Source organism: Canis lupus, chromosome 16 (assembly GCF_003254725.2).
Source record: "Canis lupus dingo isolate Sandy chromosome 16, ASM325472v2, whole genome shotgun sequence".
Taxonomy (NCBI): Eukaryota; Metazoa; Chordata; class Mammalia; order Carnivora; family Canidae; genus Canis; species Canis lupus.
This window is the reverse complement of record NC_064258.1, coordinates 418,634-438,089: the sequence shown is the minus strand read 5'-3', so window position 1 is coordinate 438,089 and position 19,456 is coordinate 418,634. Positions and strand designations below refer to the sequence as shown.

General features: G+C 64.5%; 1 protein-coding gene across 1 annotated transcript in view; it reads right to left on the bottom strand.

The window, feature by feature from the left end:
• Window positions 1–19,456, bottom strand: part of TNS3 (tensin 3) — a 156,559-nt gene that overhangs the window by 62,684 nt on the left and 74,419 nt on the right. The window contains exons 11-16 of the mRNA XM_049095289.1: window positions 15,767–15,879; window positions 15,477–15,537; window positions 14,922–14,997; window positions 6,178–6,307; window positions 5,833–5,898; window positions 4,139–4,243 (exon numbers count right to left, since the gene is read on the bottom strand). Coding sequence (XP_048951246.1) covers window positions 4,139–4,243; window positions 5,833–5,898; window positions 6,178–6,307; window positions 14,922–14,997; window positions 15,477–15,537; window positions 15,767–15,879 — 551 coding nt within the window. The remainder of the gene's footprint in view (window positions 1–4,138; window positions 4,244–5,832; window positions 5,899–6,177; window positions 6,308–14,921; window positions 14,998–15,476; window positions 15,538–15,766; window positions 15,880–19,456) is intronic.

The window sequence follows — 19,456 nt, the reverse complement described above, 5'->3', positions numbered from 1 at the left end:
CGACACCCGGGGCCAGAGACCAGGGCAGGTGGGCTAGGGAGGGCTGTGGGGACGCAGCCCCCGCCCCGCTCAGGCTCTTGTCCTGCCCACACTGAGGGGCCCACTCTTTCCTGCAGGGGTGGCCTCGCCGGACCTCCCCAGGCTCTGCAGGGAAGCCACTGGGGAGGAGGCGCCCTCCTCCTCCTGGCCTGGGGGAGGCCGGTCTCCCCATGGGGGACAGGGAAGAGCTGTCTCAGGGCCCCGTCTATGCATTCCCATGCAGGCCGAGGGACGCCATCCGGGGGTGCACGGCGGGGCCCTAGGTTTCTTCCATCATCAGCGTTTCTGTGCTTGGCTTGCCGCCTTCACTCACCAGCTCTGGGATTTCAACCTCTAAAGCATGGCTTGACCCCCCCCCCCCGCCCATAGCAGATGTCCCGGCCACCCCTGGGGGGTCGCAGGTCCCCAGACCTCTCAAACACTGGCCTGCAGGATCCCTCCAGCGAGGAGAACCAAGCTGCTGGCCCCCGAGGCAGGGCGCTGGTGACAGTCCCGAGCCCGCGCTCGGGAAGGATGTGGGGCAGCCAGGACAGGCAGGCTCCGCGAGCAGATGCAGCCACCGAGGGCAGGCACGACAGCAGGACCCGGAGGGAGGGCACGTGCCACCTGCCTGGCTCGGAGGAGGTCTGGGAGCCGCCAACATGAGCACGCGACGGGGTCCAGGCGAGCGCACCCGGCCAAGGACCCGGCCCAACCAAGCTGACTGCCTGGGCCAGCGCCAGCGTCCGCAGGGGACGACGCCGCTCGAGGCCCGGCCGTCCCGGGGGCATCCACGTGGGCTCCCGGCTGCAGCTGCATCCTGACTGCCCAGGCTAGAAAAGCCTAGAAAAGCCGCGGCTCCAAGCGACCAGGGCGCTCACTCGGGCGGCTGTCACTCATTAAACTGCCTCCGACATCACGGTCTTCTTGCCAAAGGACCCAATCCCTACCCAAAGGACGTGTTTATGGTTCTTGGCCTAGAGAGGGAGACTCTGGGATTCCAGATAAGATAAGCACATTGTCCTCCTTCCTGACGGTGCCGGCTATCTGGGTGCAGGGTAGGGGGTGGGGGGTGGATTAACTCTTGGGGTCCTGGGATCACACCCAAAAGGTGGGCTGGGGATGGAGGTGAGGCAGGTGACGGGAAGGTGCTTCCCCAGGTCTGAGCAGGAGGCTGGGTGGTCAGCTGCACCGTGAGCTGGGGAGGGAGCGAGCGGGGCCTGCCGGGGCTCGGGGAGGGGTTGGGGGGTGCAGGGAAGGGACTTCCCAGCCCGGGAAACGCAGGGGGCGGCAAGCAGGCCCCGCAGGAGCAGAGCCAGGCAGGACGCCGCAGACCCCCCCTTCCGCTCAGCCGCCCAAGATCCAAAGCTCGCTCTGGTTTCCAGATGTCAGAGTCGGACCAACGCTTTCAAACCCGCTTTTGAATGTTGCAGCTGGATCCGGAACGTGTAGCGGGCGCCCCTGGGCCAGCCCCGCACGCTACGCCCCTGCGCACGCCCCGCTGGGAACCGGGAGCGTCCTGCGTGCAAGGGTCCTGTGTGCGAGGGGATGGGACGGACGGGGCCGCATCACCTGGGAAGGTGCAGGCACTCGGGTCCCCGCCCACCGGCCACTGCCGCCCTGGGGTCATCTGGGGCCACGCCCGATGGGGGGTGTTGCCGGTGAGCCCTCGACAGGGTTGCAGAGCCCACACCTGGGTGCCGCGGCCCCCTCTGTGCAGCCGACGACCAGCAAAGTGTCCTCTGTGGCCAGAAACTCACCAGTGGGCCAAGGCCCAGAATCTGGAGGCCACGGTGCCCCGGAGGGCTTCACGTCCCCCGAGGGCCGCGCTGGAAGCTTTCCTGCACCTCACCCCAGGGCTGGATCTGGGGCGGTCTCAGTCGTCTATCTGCTAGTACGGGGCCACCCACTGACCACCCAGCATCACCCTGAGCCCAGGCTCCCTTCCAGGGCCCTCCGGCCGGGATGCTTCCTGGTGGGACAGGCCTCCCCTCCCCTTCCCGGCATCCCACAGGCCTGCGCCCTCCGCCTTCCTGCACCCCCTGCCCCCTGCCTGCAGGAGCCACCTCCCCCCACCAATGTCACCGAGGGACAGGCTGAGCAGCGGTGCTGCTTGGATGGTCTCCTAATTCCTGGCACGCGCTCCAGTTACGGCACATGGGGTGCGTCCTACGGGGACCGCTCAGGGAGGCACGCAGTGCACAGACCACACGCACATGCCCACTGACGCCCACATACACACACGTATGTAGTATGCTCGTATACAGACGTGCACATCCCCACACACGCATGCATATGGTGCATTTGTACACACACATATACACAGGCACGTGCCTACGCAGACACGTACAGACTTGCACACACTGTGTGCACGCATACACGTGCATAGGTGAAGACACGGCATACAGACACACGCACACCTGCACCAGACGCATATTCATAGCGTGTTTGTATATATAAACACACACGTAGACACGTGCACATGAGCATGTGTCCTGGCACGTATATACGTATGCACATGTGAGCACACATGCACATGCAGGTGTCCACACATGCGTCCACACATGCACAGCTCACGTACCTGCACACGCGCTCCGGAAGGCCTGCTCATCTTCCCCTCCCCGGGATCCTCCTGGCACAAAGGCACCAGAGCTACAGGGCAGGTGGATCGCACGAGCCATGGTAAGAAAGGGGGTGCAGGGGTGGAGGTGATCTCGGGGCTATCCTGTTAGATCCCATTTTACAGGTGGGTAAGTGGAGGTTCGGAGTGGGAAGCTCAAGAACAAGCATCTTGAACAACCCTCCCTGTGGACAGGGCAGCAGGACCGCTCCCTGTCTCAGAGCCCCAGCGCCAGTGGCAGGAGCGGGGGTCGAGCGGGCAGGACCGTGGCCCCCGCGCAGCAGCCCTCGCAGCTGTCAGCACTGCCTCCCGGGGGCGATGCTCCAAACTAGGGAGTCCTCCCCGTGTGATGGTCGGCGACACTCGGCAGCGCTACACTCACGCGTCGCTGAGCCACACCAGCGTGACGGCGACAGAAACGTCACCAGGGTCTGGGGCACCGCAGCCCACCGTCCCAGGCCCCGGTGCCGCTGGTCTGGCCATGCCGTGATGGCTGCCCAACAGCGCCAGGGCCGGGCGACATTCACGTGCCCTCTCTCAGACGCCGCGGGGGCCCACGAGCCTTCACCCACCCCACGTCAGGTCCCCACCAAGCTCAGAGGGAGTGACAACACCGTTACGGGGCCCTGGGATCTGCGGGACAGCTCGGGGTCACCCGGGCCACGTCCACTTGGCGGCTCCGAAAGGGGCTAAACACCGTGCAGACAGCTTTGGGGGCACAGAGGAGCGGGGTTCCGAGCACGCGTGGGGCCGATGCCGGCGCAAGACACTCATATGCGGTGTGGACGCTGAGCCTGCAGCAGGCGGCCTCTGCGGGACACGGTGGTCTGCGCTCTCGGGCCCCAGACGCCACGGTGCACCAGCGCTGACACCGTTCCATTTACTCCCCAGTGGAACCAGTGTGACGAGGAGCATTTTGGTTTTCCCTCCCAAGTGAGGCCTGGCCGTCGGGTGGGTGGCGGCGGGTGACGGCGGTGGAAGGCCATGCTGCCTCCCCGCTCAGATGCACAGGAGGTGGCTTCTTTGGGGAAGCCCAGCAGAGCCTGCCCCGTGACCCTCGCCCCCTTCGTGATGGTACCTGGGGCCCGAGTGGTCCATCCCGCGGGCAAACACGTGTGCACACGCGAGCACGCAAACAACACGCCAGGGTCACAACAACCTCAACTAACCCGAAGCATCAGAGGTCCAGGGACACAGAGTCACCAGGAGCCACCCGTGACCAGAAGCTTGGTGCCCCAGTAATAGGGAAATGGGGTGGGGGGGTTGGAGCTCCCCGGCCGCCGCCCGCCACGGCCGTGCCACACGCCCCACCCAGATTCACCAAGCCTGTGTCTCACCGGCCCCACCAGACGCGCAGCGCCCGGGGGCGGGGGCTCTGGGCCCCTAAGGAAGGCAGGGTTTCTGGCAGCTGAGCGGATAGCGGGGACACCTCCCGTGGAAGCAGGAGCAGCCCGCCCTCGCTGCCCCTCGCCTGGACCCCGGAGTGGCAGCCACACCTACCTTCTCCCCCTATGCCCAGGCTCTCGTACGAGTCCCAGCGGATCAGAGGGTCTGCTGTGTTGAAGTCCACAATCACTCCATGGTCGTTGCACAAGTGTTCACACCCTGCGTGGGAGGAGGTGTCACTCACTGCCCAGGCACGCCAGCCCGACGGAGAGGCGGAGGCACACCGGGCTCGAGTGCCAGCAGCCAGCACCAAGACCCACACTCCCGCGCCCACACCGCTGGCGACGACAGCCGGGGTGCACTGCCCTCAACGCTGCCGGCAGGACACAAAGGGGATGCTGGTGCTCCGTCCCCCCAGGCCACGTCCACCTAGGCCACGTCCGCCCTGGGCCCCATCCACCCCAGGCCCCGTCCACCCCGGGCCCTGTCCACCCTGGGCCCCGTCCACCTAGGCCATATCCAGTGGGGGCCCCATCGACTCTGGGCCCCATCCATCCCGGGCCACATCCACCCCAGCCCTGTCCACCTAGGCCATGTCCACCCTGGGCCCCCATCCACCCCTGGACCCCATCCACCTAGGCCCTGTCCACCTAGGCCACATCCACCTGGGGCCCTGTCCACTCTAGGCCCCATCTACCCTGGGCCCCATCCACCTAGGCCACGTCCACCCCGGGCCCTGTCCACCCTGGGCCACGTCCACCTTGGCCCCGTCCACCTAGGTCACGTCCACCCTGGGCCCCGTCCACCTAGGCCACATCCAGCTGGGGCCCTGTTTACCCCAGGCCCCGTCCACCTAGGCCATGTCCACCCTGGGCCCCATCCACCCCTGGACCCCATCCACCTAGGACCTGTCCACCTAGGCCACATCCACCTGGGGCTCTGTCCACCCTGGGCCCCATCTACCTTAGGCCCCATCCACCTAGCCCGCGTCCACACCGGGCCCCATCCACCCTGAGCCATGTCTACCCTGGCCCCGTCCCCCTGGGCCACGTCCACCCTGGGCCCCGTGTGCCTCATCTGCACAAGACCACCCAGGTCACTTCACGGACGGGGACCCAGAGGCGCCGAGCGACCGGCCCCAGGGCAGAGGACGGAGAGGCAGGTCTAGGCCAGGACTGTGGGCTCCGGGCTCCCAGACCACGTGCCGACCTGCCCACGTTCTGGGCAAGTGGATGGGGTTCTGACCTCACGAGCCCTACACTTAACCGTTAACGAGGGCAGCGACCTCAGAAGGAAGGCGGCTACTTTTCCCAGCAATCAAGGCCTGAATTAAAACATTCACGCAAAAAAAAAAAAAAAAAAAAAAAATGTTCACGCATTCGGTACTCTCTGTAAGAAAGAACCATTCGCCTTGACCACGAAGGGGCAGATTTCTCCTTCCGTGTATTTTTAGAAGAAAGGAGAATCTGCTTTGCACATAAATATTTGCACCCGACGACGGACTTTTAATCCTCTTCCAAAACATTCGATTGTTTTTTGGGGACAAGCAGACATTTACCAGGATCTCCCGGCCTGAGGGACAGACTGTCAGGGACTGAGGTTCCGGGCCCTTCCTCGGGCAGAAGTCGGGCCATTTGTGGGGTCTTACTGATCCCCGGGCCCCACAGTCTACAAGCCACCCCATACCCTCTGAAAAACAGCCTGTTCTTGGAACAATTGTGATGGCAATCTCCCGCTGTGCACAGAGGTGGGAGACTGTACAGAGACCCCATAGGACCTACGTCCCCTCGGGCCGGCACCCCGCCTACCTTGAATCTTCTCGGGAGTGGCGGAGAAAAGCAACTCAATCTTGCCGTTATCAGGAAACCTGTCATCTGAGAAAGGAAGATCGTGGACAAGGTCAGAGAGGTGCGGCAAGAAAGCAGGGGCCAGGGGTGCGCTTCCGCCCCAGCCCAGACGGCACCCAAACCCCAACGGTGCAGACGTCCCAGCATGCTCCTCTGGAATGTTCTCTGGACCACGGCTCCGTGTTCCGTGAGGCCCTTCCCGAGCTGTGAGCAGGTTCCCCCTTGGGGCGTGGGGAGAACGGGGCCAGAGAGCAACCAGGACCCGCTGCCAGCCGCCCGCACGTCCTAGCCGCTGGCGGGCCTCACCTTGGCTTGCGTTGTCCAGATCCTCCTTCCCGAACACGAGGCCGTAGCCCTGGACGGCGCCCGTGTGAAACTGCAGGCGGAAGATCACATCGCGGGTGGCTGAGCGGTACTTCTTGTGATAGCACTTCACCTGGTGTGCAGAGGGGAGGGCCAGGGGCCAATCCTGAGCAGGAGGGGCGGGCAGTCTCCACGGGGCCCCAACTCTGCCACCTGCTGCAATGTCCCCACTGCTTTGGTGCCCCCGCCGGGACCCGAGCTCGGAAAGGCCACCGCCTCGGTCTTCAGACCAACACATGTGAGCCTGCTTGGACGGGGTCTGCAGGACGGCCCTGCGACCCCATCTTCCTGGCTTCTAGTATTTATTTAAATTTAAATTCAATTTACCAACATACAGTCTAACTTCCAGGGCTCATCCCGTCCAGTGCCCCCCTCGGTGCCCGTCAGCCAGTCACCCCATCTGCTTGCCCACCTCCTCTTCCACAACCCTTTGTGTTTCCCAGAGTTAGGGGTCGCTCGTGGTTTGTCTCCCTCTCTGATTTTCCCCACTCAGTTCCCCTCCTTTCCCCTATGATCCCTTTCACTACTTCTCACATTCCCCATATGAGGGAGACCACGTGATGATTGTCCTTCTCCGACCCACATACTTGTTCCCTCAGCATCATGCCCCCCAGTCCCATCCTTCTAATAACTCCCCGTGGAGCTGACTTTTCTTTTGTCAGAATTCTCTGTTTCAACTTAAAACCTTTCTGTTTTCGCGGGAGAAGTGGCGGGCCGTTACCGTCTGTGCTACGCTAAGTGTTTCTGTGCTTGCTAAAACCTAAAGAGCAAGGGAGATCTGGGGGCAGAAAGGGAGAAACCCAGAGGGAGGGGTCGGGGCATGTAAAGCCCCGAGCCAGACTGCCCCATGTCCTGGATGCTCACTGAGACCCACCTGCAGAGTCACCAACAGGGAGATGTGAATCCAGGCCCGAAGGTTGGGGTGCACTGGGCCCCTGGGCACAGCCCAGGGCTCTGGGGTGATGTGCTGACATGCAGGATGGAAGCACCCCTTCTGCGCAGCATCAGGGACCCCGAGGGTCACTTCCCACCTTTACGTGGGTGCCCTCCCTGCCCAAAGGGGTGCATGGGTGCCGGGGCCACGGGGAGGGCCCAGCAGCGAGGCACAGCACAGCGAGGGCTCCTTTCCAGGGTCCCCGGGGGCCCACCGCCAGAAGCCTGCGAGGGAGAAATAAAGCCCCGGGAGCCCCGGGAAATGTGCCCCCCTGGGCAGAGCCAGGGTTGTTTACCTCTGTGCCATCTACACGAGGAAACGAGGAAACAGTCTGACAAATAAAGGAAAGACTATAAAGCGAGCGTCCGGGGAGGGTCTGGCGTAGACCCACACGCCGGGCTGCCCGGGGCATCAGCACCAGCCAGCGGGGATCCGGGAGAAGGGGGGCAAGTGCAGCCGGCTTGTGCAGCGGCGGACCTACAGCCTCAGTCCCCTGCTGTGGATGCTGGGATCTCTGACGTCTCAGGGGGCCCAGCCCAGGGCTGACCCCTGGGATCCCTTCCACAACATTTGCACGCGCCTCCCCACCTTGCGAGCCTCAGCTGCACGCAACACCCCCACCCCGCAGACTGACCACTCGGCAGGGCGCCCAGCCACCTGGACCACAGAGGGGACCCCGCAGGGAGACCTGGTGCCCCCATCTGTCCAGGACAGGCCCCTGCACTTGGAACGTGATGGTGACCTGAGCAGGAGGTTCCCAAAGTGTCCTAAATGCCTAGGGGAACCTAACTTTGTAGCAGCAGGACAAAGGCTCCAACCTAAGGGGGCAGCGCAGCCCCCAGGGTCAGACCCAGGAAGGAGCAGCCCTGCCCAGCGTGGGTGACAGGGACCCCGGGTGACCTCGGGGCAGTGCAGGGGCTGGGCAGACCAGCCCCCCGGCCACAGCCCTCTCTCTGGGGGCCTCCCCCACCATTGACAGGCTCATCCTGCAGCTGGCTCCTGAGGGACAGCTCACCCCACCTGGCACCCCCAGGCTGGGACCACCCTTCCCCGAGGACCCAGAGGGAGACGCAGGCTCCATGCAGGGAGCCCAATGGGGACTCGATCCAGGGAGCCCAATGGGGACTCGATCCTGGGACCCCGGGGTCACGCCCTGGGCCAAAGGCGGATGCTCAGCCCCTGAGCCCCCTCGGGTGTCCCCATGACCGCTGGTTGTTGACGGGACAGGGCTCGGAGTGGAGAAGTGACCTATGGCACTGCCCGGTGCAGATGCGCGCTCTCCTAGGGGCTCCGCGGATCCTGGCCAGCACGCTGGCCGGCACCCCGAGCCTCCCCACACGGCCCTGGCTGCCTCACCCGAGCTTCTCTCCCCACAGGTGGGGAGGCACCTGCCGCCCGGCTCGCGCACGTGCGCCCGATTCTCCTGGAGATGCAGAAGAGCACAGGAGCCTCCTCCGGGAGGTCCAGGCAGTGGCCCCCGCCCAGCAGCTCCCGCCCCAGGAGCCCACCGGGGCACGGCGCCCCGTGCAGAGCCTAAACCCGCCTGCCCAGCCCAGCAGACCTGCACGGCGTCGGTGGCCCCACCCGGTGCAAAGAGTCATCGGCAATGGCCCGACCAGATGCTCCCTTGGGGATATAAAGTACCAGCGGTGCCTCGTCACCGTGACGCGATGCGGTCTCTAACCTCCGTCGCCCCTCTGGCGTCAGCGCATCTCCAGGACAAGTCCATCCCCTGCCTCCAGACCACAAGACCTTCAGGTGGCCGCAGCCCGGACCGTCGGTGAAAGCGAGGAACAGCAGCCACCGTGCGTGAGGACATCCGTTCGCCACAGGCCAGGCCCCAAGCGCCAGCAGGGCACGCGGTGGGACGCGCACCTCACACCTCCCGGGGCGCGCTCTGGCCCAGGCAGGGAATGCGCTCGGGGTGCCGTGGCATGACCTCGTGGCTCGGTTCAGGGGATCCCATCAGAGGCGCCGACCACCTGCTGCGCCGCCAGAAGCCAGAGGCTCTGGGCAGGGGGGCGCTGGTGCCAGGTGGACGCTGAGCGCTGGGCATGGGGGCAGCACATGCCGTGGGCACAGCTGGTGCTCGTGTGCCCGTGGGGCACGGGCTGCAGCCGGTCCCCGAGCCCTGGTGCAGGGTAACAGCCCCCCGAGCCCCGGGCGGCACCAGGTGTCCTCTCCATTGACGGGAGAACAGACCTGGGCCCGCGGGGTCAAAGCCAGAGGTCACAGCCTGGGAACGCGCTCCCAGCTGGGAGCTCAGCCCGCAGGTGTCATCCCCGCTCCCTGCCACCCTGTCCTCCCCCTGACATCGTTGGAACTCCCGCCTGCTGAAGTTCAGCACCCCCCATCAGAAAGGAGAGCTGCCCCCTCCCCGCCACTGGGGCCCTGGGGGCCGCGAGGAATGCGCATCCTCGGACCTAAATCGTCGCCCCTGAAGTCCCAACACCCACACCAGCCAGCATCCGCACCAACCGACTGGAATTCCTGCCCATTCCTGCCCAAACCCACGGGAAGGTCAGCAAGGTACCCGCTGCGGAGGAAAGCACAGTCCCGCGTGCACCAGGGCCGTGGAACGGAACAAGGACCAGGTCCAGAGAGCGCGGATCACGACAGGGTCATGACAGGGTCACGACAGGGTCCCGATGAACCACCCGCCCGAGGAGCTGGGCCCACAGGGGGCGGTGGGAGGCCCGCGGTGCTGCGAGCTCGCCGAGGCTCCCTGGGAGGCTGGGTCGCAGCGGCGAGGTCCCACAAGACAAGTGGCTGCGGGGTCGGCTCCGCGGAGGCCACAAGACCCGGCACGCCGGGCCGGAAAGTGTCTGCAAGCCCATCCTGGCCCTGGGCCCGGCCAGCTCCTGCTGCATCCGCACCCACGCAAATTCCGGAGCAAGCTTACGCAAGGGCCTGGCTGCGCTCAGCAGGCTCCGGCCTCCCCCTAGGACCCCGCGTGAGGCCCCGCCTCTGGGGAAGGCGGACCTGGGAGCCAGAGGGCGAGGAGGCCAGGGTGGCAGGTCAGGAGCAGCACCGCCCCAGAGCCCCGCAAACCCCAGAGGTGCCCGGCCCGCGGGAGCCCACGCAGCCTGATCCCTGCAGCGGGGCCTGGTGCTCAGCTGGTGGGTCTCACGTCCCAGTGCACACGTAGCAAGATCTAGGAGGGGGGATGCCGAGGAGGAGGAGGGCGACCCAGCGGGGAGCCAGCGCGCCAGCAGCCCTCCTGCGTCCAGAGCACAGAGCTGGGCTCCACCGACCCCGGAGACGCCAGGCGGGACCGTCCGCGGCTCCGGGGCTAAACCTGCAAAAGCCGGTCGGTCAGCTCTCGGGATTCTTCCCGACTGTGGCCAAACTCTCGGGGAGTAACACGAGCACCTGTGCCTCTGGGCCTCTAGGAGGCGAGGCCCAGCCCTGCTCCCCACGCCGCGGGCTGACCCTGTGGAGGCGCACGGAGCGGGGCCCTCCTGGGGACGGACGCGGGTCTCCTCGCCCCCCGTGGACGCGGGACCCAGGGCCACCTGCACAGCACTGGACGCAGCCCACGCCACTAGGGGACGCCCCGCCGACGTCAGGGAACCTTCTGTGGCGTCTTCCTCCCGTGATGCCCTCCGAGCGGGTTTTGGGGGATCCAGGGTTCGGAACTGCGACACAGGGTGCACCCCACGGATTAGGACAGACACCCGGCTCGGTCTCGCCAACGCCCACAGCACAGCCGGGGCCTCTCCGCCCTCTGCCAGGACCCCAGCCCGCCCTCCGGGCACCCGCCAGGAGTCAGCCAGGAACTGACTCCCGGGGGCAGGACTGCGTGTGGCTCCCCTTTCCTGTCCCGCAGGCACATCGCCCCGGGGGTCCGGCACCTGCGGTGACCCAGCAGCACCCGAGGCTCCTACGCCCAGGGGACGCGGGTTTGCGGCTCCCCTGGCTGGGACAGGTCTGCTGCTGACACAGGAGCTGCGTGCACGGTGCACGTCCCTCAGGTGCTGCGGCCTCAGCCTGGGGCCTGGACACGCCTGTGTCAGGAGGCGGAGGCGGAGGCGGGATTCCTACCAAGAGGTGATTGAGGGACAGAGGCCACCAGGCCAGGCCCTGCTCCCCCCTGCTGAGCCCTGCTCCCCTCTGGCAAGACCTGCTCCCCCCACCCCCTGAGCCCTGCTCCCTCCCACTGGGCCCTGCTCCCCACCTACTGAGCCCTACTCCCCACCGCTGAGCCCTGCTTCCCCCCCCCCCCAGCCCTGCTTTCCCCCCTGCTGGGCCCTGCTCCCCTCCCGCTGGGCCCTGCTCCCTCCCGCTGGGCCCTGCTCCCCTCCCCAAGCCCTGCTCCCCCCACCGCTAGGCCCTGCTCCCCTCCCGCTGGGCCCTGCTCCCCCCCCCCCCCCGCTGGGCCCTCCTCCCCCCCGCTGGGCCCTGCTCCCCCCCCAAGCCCTGCTCCCTCCCGCTAGGCCCTGCTCCCCCCCCAGCCATGCTCCCCCCCCCCCCCCGCTGGGCCCTGCTCCCTCCCGCTGGGCCCTGCTCCTTCCCCCTAGGCCCTGCTCCCCCCCCCAAGCCCTGCTCCCCCCACCGCTGGGCCCTGCTCCCCCCTCCCCCCCCTGCTGAGCCCTGCTCCCCTCTGGCCAGTGGGCTTGTAAGTAGACAGATCCGGATGCAGACACGTGCAGGGGGCTGGCCTCGTGTGACGTGGGGAGGATGTGGGGAGGACACAGTGTCTGAGCCTGGGAGAGGCCTCGGGGGACCAACCTGGACCTGGGGCGTCCAGCTCCCCGGAGGGGGACGGGTGTGTGCCATGTAGCCCCTCTGCTCTGTGGAGCTTCTTAAGGCAGCTGGGGGCTCAGTCCGTTCAGCATCTGACTCTTGGTTTCTGCTCAGGCCATGAGCCCAGGGTCCCGGGATCGAGTCCTGCATCAGGCTCCCTGCTCAGCAGGGCACCTGCTTCTCTCTCCCTCTGCCCCTCCCGCTGCTCGTGCATGCTCTCTCTCTCTTTCTCTCAAACAAAAGCTATCGGGGAAACTAACGCAAGATGCTCCCGCTCCTTCCGGGTGTCTCAAGCCAGATCATGAACTGCACCCCTGGGGCGACTGGCGTGGGGCCTGCGCCAGGAACCATCGCCCCTTGCTGGCTGCATCCCACGGCGTCCTCCCAGCTGATAAGGGGGTGCTCAGGAAGTGCAGAGCGTACAAAAGCAAGTCACAAACAAAGGAAGCGTCCATCAAACAAGGGTACAGCCCTAGAGGGTGGGGGGTGCGGCTGGGGGACCGTCGGCTTCGCTACTGGAAACCGACCTGCAGACGGGGTGCCCGCAGGGTGCATGATCCCCGAGACCCGCAGCCGCGGGACGCCTGAGCCCTGTGCAGGGTGGCGTCTGCCTCGATCGCTGCTGTCCCCGCGCACCCAGGGGACTGGCAGCCCCGGGAGCAGGCCCACAGGGCGGCTGCAGCGGACACCCCGCCGGCCAGCCTGCTGGTGGGGATGGTGGGAGCGCGCCGGGCACTGTGGCCACCCGCCCCCGGACAAGCACAGTGACCGGCCCTGCACCGAGGCCTGGCATTCTCAGGAGAAGCCAGAGGGGCACCGATCGCAGGACGCAGCCAAATGGAGGCGGCACGGACACGCGGCACCTGCCAGGGAAGACCCAGAGGACAGGGCTTCGGGTCGCCTGCAGAATGAGACGGCACTGCCTCTCCGGGGACACACGATCAAGGGGGCGGGAAACCCCCAGGCCACTCTCCCGTGGGAGGATGTAGGACCACCAGGGCCTCATGTTGCACACGCGGGCGGCACATGCACTGGGGGGTCAGGATACATCCGGGTTCAAGGTCAGCACGACTGCGGCCGTGGGGGGCACGTAGCGGGTTCGCCCTCGGCATCTGGGGGAGCCGGGGGGAGGGTCCCAGGACCCAGCAGGTCAACACTGGTGGCTGGCAGAGCAAGGGGCAGCTGGGAACCGCAGGGGAGCTGGGAAGAGGGCGGGGGTGAGCACTCGGCTGGCCACATGAGGGGCCGGGAAGGGGACCTCAGGCTGGCCACCGAGGGAGGAGAAGCCTCCACAAGACAGAGGGACCACCCGGACCAGGGTAGTGGGGCGGGGAGGGAGGGCCCAGAGGGCTCCGGAAGGCCAGCCGGCGGTGGCGACCCCATTGCAGCACAGCCCCGGACCCCTGCACCCCCTCCCCGTTCCTACAACCTGTGCCCCAGGCCTCGACGGGAAGCACAGATGGGACAAACCAGGACAGGTCCCGCGCCCTGGGGTCGACCCGCCCACCCTGCCCACAGCCCCAGCCTTCCCACAAGCACCCCACAGGCCTCCCTGCCTGGTCCTCGGGCTTCGGCCTCCAGGACGTCCAAGCCCACCCACCGAGCCACTGGTGCCCCCAGCCCCTGCCTGCACCCCCTAGGAGGGCCTCGCACCCGCCTGCCCCACCCGGCACGGCCCAGCCCTCCCACAAAAGGTCGCTGCCCCCACCAGCTCCTCCCGGACGAAGATGTCACCCTGTCCCTCCCTTCCTTCCTGTGCTGGGGGCCCACACTGAGACCCAGAAAGCTCGAAACAGGGCAAGTGCGTAAATGCACTCCTGGTACGGAAGGAAGGAGGGCGGGAGGGGTGGGCGAGGGAGGGGTGGAGGTGGGGAGGAAGGCCCGAGTGCACCAACCGCCTCCCTGCCTCTGGGGACCTGCACCCACCAGCCCGCAGTCTGGGTGGGAGGCGACCCTCAAGCCTCGGGGCCCTGGCCACCTCCCTGGGGTCGTCACGAGGGGGCCTGGTCGCCAACCACAGGGAGCACCCCCCGCCCAGGGACATCCGCCGTGCCAGGTGCAGGGCTGCAGGACCCAGGGCCATGCCCAACGGCACCCCCGCTAGCCTCTCCTGGCCTCTCTTCAAGCTGCCCGGGGCCAAGGGGAGACACAGGCACGGCCCCGTGCAGCCCCGGAGGCTGTGAGTAAACAGCAGACGCTCAATAACTGCTCAGCACGTGGGCTGATAATTGAGCGCTGGAAGATGCCGACACAGCCTCCCCTTCTCCCTCGGGGTCTCCTGACCGCCCCGGAGGAGGCTGGGAGCCGCTCCACAGAGCATCCTAGGAGGGAACCCTTGTCCTCGGAGGCAGCGCAGCGCAGTGGCTGAGCCCACGGGCCAGGGAGGCACACCTGCACGGCGCACCTGAGCCCTGGCACCCGTGGCCTGAGGACACCAGCCCCTTCCTCTCGAGGTCCTGAGGGGCGAGGGGCGTGGCGATGACCCCGCTGACCCGGCTTTCGCGGGAACTCAGGATGGCCCAGCCACTGAGGAAACGCTTTGCAATCCTAACGTTTAGGGGGCACAAAGGAGAGAAAGCCCGAGCACCTCGGAAGAGCCGCCTGCCCCCGTCACAGGTCCCCACGCAGCACCAGGAGGAAGGCGCGGGGACCTCAAGGTTTCCCAGACGCCACCTTCCGCTGCAATCGGTTCACATGTTTGACGTCCTCTACGTTCAAGACGGAGCAAAGGCAAGGACCTAATGGCTCATCTCCTCATCTCCCCCTGAACCAGTAGGCCCTGGCGGCGCAATCATCACCTCGGAGGTCGCCCGCCATGCCGCGATACGCCGGCGGGATGTCACGCGGAGGACACGCAAGCTCGCACATCACGGGGGTGAGCAGGGACCCTCGGGGGCGCAGGGGCTGAGCAGGCCTCGCCCTTTGAGCCGTGTCCATTGGCTCTGGCCTCCTGGTCACAGTAAGCAGATGCCTCGGGGCCGAGGGGGGCGGGCCGGCAAGCACTCACCATGATGTCCCCCTTCAGCAGCTGGGCAGGCTCAATGGCAATGGGGATCCTGCTCTGGGTTTCGGGCCCAATGTTGCTTTAGGACAAACAAGAAGGCAGATGGTGAGGCAACCTCATGACCCAACGGGAAGCACACGTTTTAGCAAAGCGACCTCACGAGTCAAACTCAGAGGGGACACGAGATTCCCGGCTGGGCTTGGGGACCCGCGTCCTCGAGGTCCACGCAGGCGGCAGCCGCTGGCTGGCTCTGACCTCCCTACTCGCACTCTACGGGTGTCTGCAAGACGCTTACGCACACGTACGAGAAAAGCCAACCAAAAAAAGCCCAGGAACTCGTACAGTCTGAGGGCATGTGTCTGCAAGTGGTTGAAAACCATGCAGGAGAGGGCGGCAAATGCCAGGGACCCCCGTGCACGGCCGTGCGTGGCCCCCGGCCTCTGCGTCCGCACCCCGTTCCAGAGCCAGCTGTGCACCTGGCACCCGCTGGATGCCTCCCCCCTCCCCGTGGGACAGGCGGCTCCCGAGGCCCATGCCCCAGGGTGGCAGCACACTTACTAGATCCCCGACGTGTACACGGGCTGCATGGCTTGGTAGAGCTTCAGAAAGGGCCGGCACGCTGAAAGACAGAGCCGTCCGTAAGACGCAGAGCCACACGCGCAGGCGACGCACCAGCAGCCCAAGACGGGCGCCCCGCTCTGTGTCCGCACCCTGGGGGGCAGCGCAGGGCCGGGCCACAGGCGGAGGGATGCCGGGCTCCTCCCTGGGCCCCTGGGCACCCCCGGGAGGGAGCACAGGCCCGTCAGGCCCGGGATCCGGGACGGGCCAGCAAGCCTGCAGACACTCACCTCCGCCCGCGTCGAAGTTGGGGGTGCCGTGCAGGATGACAAAATGCAGGAAGAGTGGCGAGGCGTTCATTTTCACTGTCCCCGACAGGAGCCCGCTGAGAAACTGCACATACCTGCCAAGGCACAGCGGCTCTGACCCCACGCAGGGCCCCCCGCGCGCCAACGCCACTGCCCGCCAGTCCTGGGGCCCAGGATGCCCGCAGCTGGGAGACCCTGCAGGGCGCAGCCCCGGCGCCCACGACGCAGCCCCCGCTCTCTGCTGGCCCTGCACCCACCCTGCAGGTGGCCCCCGCCCCCACCCAGCGCCGCGCGGGGTCAGGCCGCGGGCTGTCAGGGTCCTGCACCCGTGGGTAGCGATGGAAAAGTGAAGAGAGGCTCCGGAAGCCCCCCAGCCCCGAAGGCGGCGGGCCGGTGGCCCTCACGTCCCCCCACGGGAGGACCCAGCTGCACTCCGTGCTGCCCGAGGTCGGGGGCCTGGCGCCAGCACACGCGGGCCACCTTGAGGCTTATGATCTGCATGCCTGTGACCAGAAAGGTCATTAAGGAGGTACAAACCCCGTCTCTCCTCTCTACCCCCCGATTCTTTGGGACAAACGAAAATGAGAGGTTAGCGAAGGAGCTCATCCAGGGCGCCGCAGGGAGCACGGGTGTCGCCTTCAAACACGGGCTGGCCTGCAGGGTGAGGAGGGTGGCACGCGGGGAAGGAGCACGCGGGCGCCCAGCGCACTGCCCAGGAGCCCGGCTCCGTGGCTCCACGGCTTCCCGCCATCAAACCTTTCCTCTGAGGGAACAACTCCCAGTGATGTTTTCCGTGACTCGGAAAAACGTGTGGATGGGCAGGCGTGGGGCCCATGCGTCATCACTGCCGTGCCAAAGAGGCTTAAAATCTGCAGGGCCCAACGTGTTCCTAGCAACCAAACGTGTTCCTTGCCAAAAGCAGAAATGCACAATGGGGGGTTCCTCGAATCTCCCCAATCACGTAATCTACACTTGATGCAAGCTCACGTCTCCCTGGAAACGTGCGTGTATCGAGCTAGCATGGCCACGCCACGTGGGTCAGCAGAGGGAGCCACCATAAGGGCGCATCTTTCCGTAAGGCCCCCCACCGTCACCTCCACGGTGCTCGTGGGGGCCCCACGGGCAGCGGGGAGATGCGGGCTGGGCCCCCGTGGCCTTGTCCTGTCCGTGGGGCCCAAGCTTGCTGGCTACTAAGTGGTCCCCAGCGCTCCTGTCCGGGGCTGTGGCAGGAGGACGTGCAGGAGGGCCACCCTGGCTCCGAGTGCCAGAAAACCCGTGGGCGGCGGCAGGCACATCCCCGAAGGGGGGCTGCGCACCTGCGCCCCTGCGCCCCACCCCCCGTACCGGCCCGGCCCCTGGGGCAAGCGCTCGTTCAGAAACACGAGACGTCACGCCAGGACAACAGACATGTCAGAAGCCCAATGAAGCTCTGCTGGGAAGTGTCCGGCTAGGAGACAGACCCAGGATCCCTGGCTTCTGCAGGCCCAGAGCCCGTCCAGCAGGGTCAGGCACAGGGAGGATCGCTGTGCCCTGCGCCCCTCCCTGACGGGGCCGAGACTACTGTGCTGCTGTCTGGACTCCCTCCCGGAAAGAAAGCAGAGCAGAGAACACGGGGGCCAGAAGCTCCGATCATCAACGCGGCACGCCCACGGTGCCGATGGTGAGCTAAGACTGAGGGAAAGTGTTCTAAATGATCCAAGCAAAACGAACTCCACGACCATCAGCAGCCCCAGGGCTTCCCCGAGAACGTTCTGTGGCTTTTAAGAGAAAGGAAGAAAGTAGCAGAGAATTCAGCTGTCAAATGGGGCCTCCCAAGCTCATCAGCCCGGGATTAATTAAGTGAAGGCTTGGAGGCAGCTCGTGGTTGAGACCCCGAGCCTCCCAGGCCACAACCCCCCAGCAAGCTGATTAATTCATTCTCCCAACGGGAGTCATGGCACAGGCTGCAGAGCCTGCAGAGCGACCCCTTAGGGTGGCCGGGACCACGGAGAGGGCCCCCATCACAGCGTCTGCAACGTGAATGCAGCCATCCCGGGCTCCTCCAACCTCAGAGTGCCTCCGGACGCATGGTGTGCTCTCACTCAGTCATCTAGCTACTCGATGATGGTTTGGGGGCATCTCTCGTTGCAGGAGCGGGGTGGGTACCATTTCTCCCATCTGCAGGGACAGGGAGATTCGCCATGGAGGGCGGAACAGAACCCGCACCACGGTCACACGTCGTAAACACTACAGTGTCCGGTGCACACGGTCAGGAAGGGAGCACAAAAGCCGCGGGCTTGCCAAGGGTGAGAAAATGTTTCTCTGTGTTCCACACTCCGGCACTGATGTTAAAAAGCTGTATAGTAGGGCAGCCCGGGGGCACGGCAGTTTGGCACCGCCTGCAGCCCAGGGCCTGATCCTGGGGTCCTGGGATGGAGTCTGACGTCAGGCTCCTTGCATGGAGCCTGCTTCTCCCTCTGCCTGTGTCTCTGCCTCTCTCTCTGTGTCTCTCATGAATAAATAAATAAAATCTTAAAAAAATAAAATAAAAAGCTACAGTAAGCCATAAGATCAAAAAAGAAGAAAATAAGGCGGACATTCTTTGCGGGTGGGCGCTGAGCGTTTTGAGTGGGTAAGAAGAATAAATATCGTGTGATGGTCGCAACAGACACAGGAAAAAATACCGGACAAGATACAACATCCGCCTAAGATAAAAAGTCACAGCTGGAGTGGGTATAAAGGGAACGCCCCTCTCCACGTCATAAAGGCCGTGCATGACAAACCCACAGCTAACGCACCGGCCTCAATGGTGAAAAGCTGCAAGCTTTCCCCCAAGATCAGGGACAAGACGAGGATGCCCACTCTTGCTACTTTTCTTTCAACAGCGTTGAAATCTCAGCCATAGCAATCAGACAAGAAAGAGAAATGCAAGGCATCCAAATCAGAAAGATTCAAAACTGTCGCAGTTTGCAAATGACATGATATTATACATGGAAAACCCTAAAGACTCTCCTTAAAAATTATGAGAATAAATAAAACTAGTAAAGTCGCAGGATGTAAGATTAATAGGCATTAGTCTGTTGCATTTCTATATGATAATAGTCCACTATCCAAAAAAGAAAGAACAAAATGAAGAAACAGCTCATTTATGATAGCATAAAAAAGAGTGAAATACCTAGGAATACATTTTTTGTTTTTTCGTTTTTGTTTTGTTTTTACTTAGGACTACGTCTAATCAAGAAGGTGAAAAAACATATACACTGAGAACTATCAGATATTGATGGGAAATTTAAAGAAGACACAAATACATGGAAAAACGTTCCATCCTCACAGATGGGAAGAATGAATACTGTTAAAAGCAATCTACAGATTCAGTGCAATCCCTATCAAAATTCCAGAGGCATTTTTAGAGAAATAGAAGAAAACCTTAAAATCTATATGAAGTTCGGGCGCCTGGGTGGCTCGTTTGGTTAAGCATCTGACTCTTGATTTGACCTCTGGTCGTGATCTCAGGGTCACAGGATCGAGCCCAGCACTGGGCTCCAGGCTCCGTGGGGAGTCTGCTTGGGATCCTCTCCCTCTCCCTCTATCCCTCCTAAATAAATGAATCAATATTGAGATGCCCGGGGGGCTAGGCAGTTGAGCATCGCCTTTGGCTCAGGGCGCGACCCCGGGTCCTGGGATCGAGTCCCA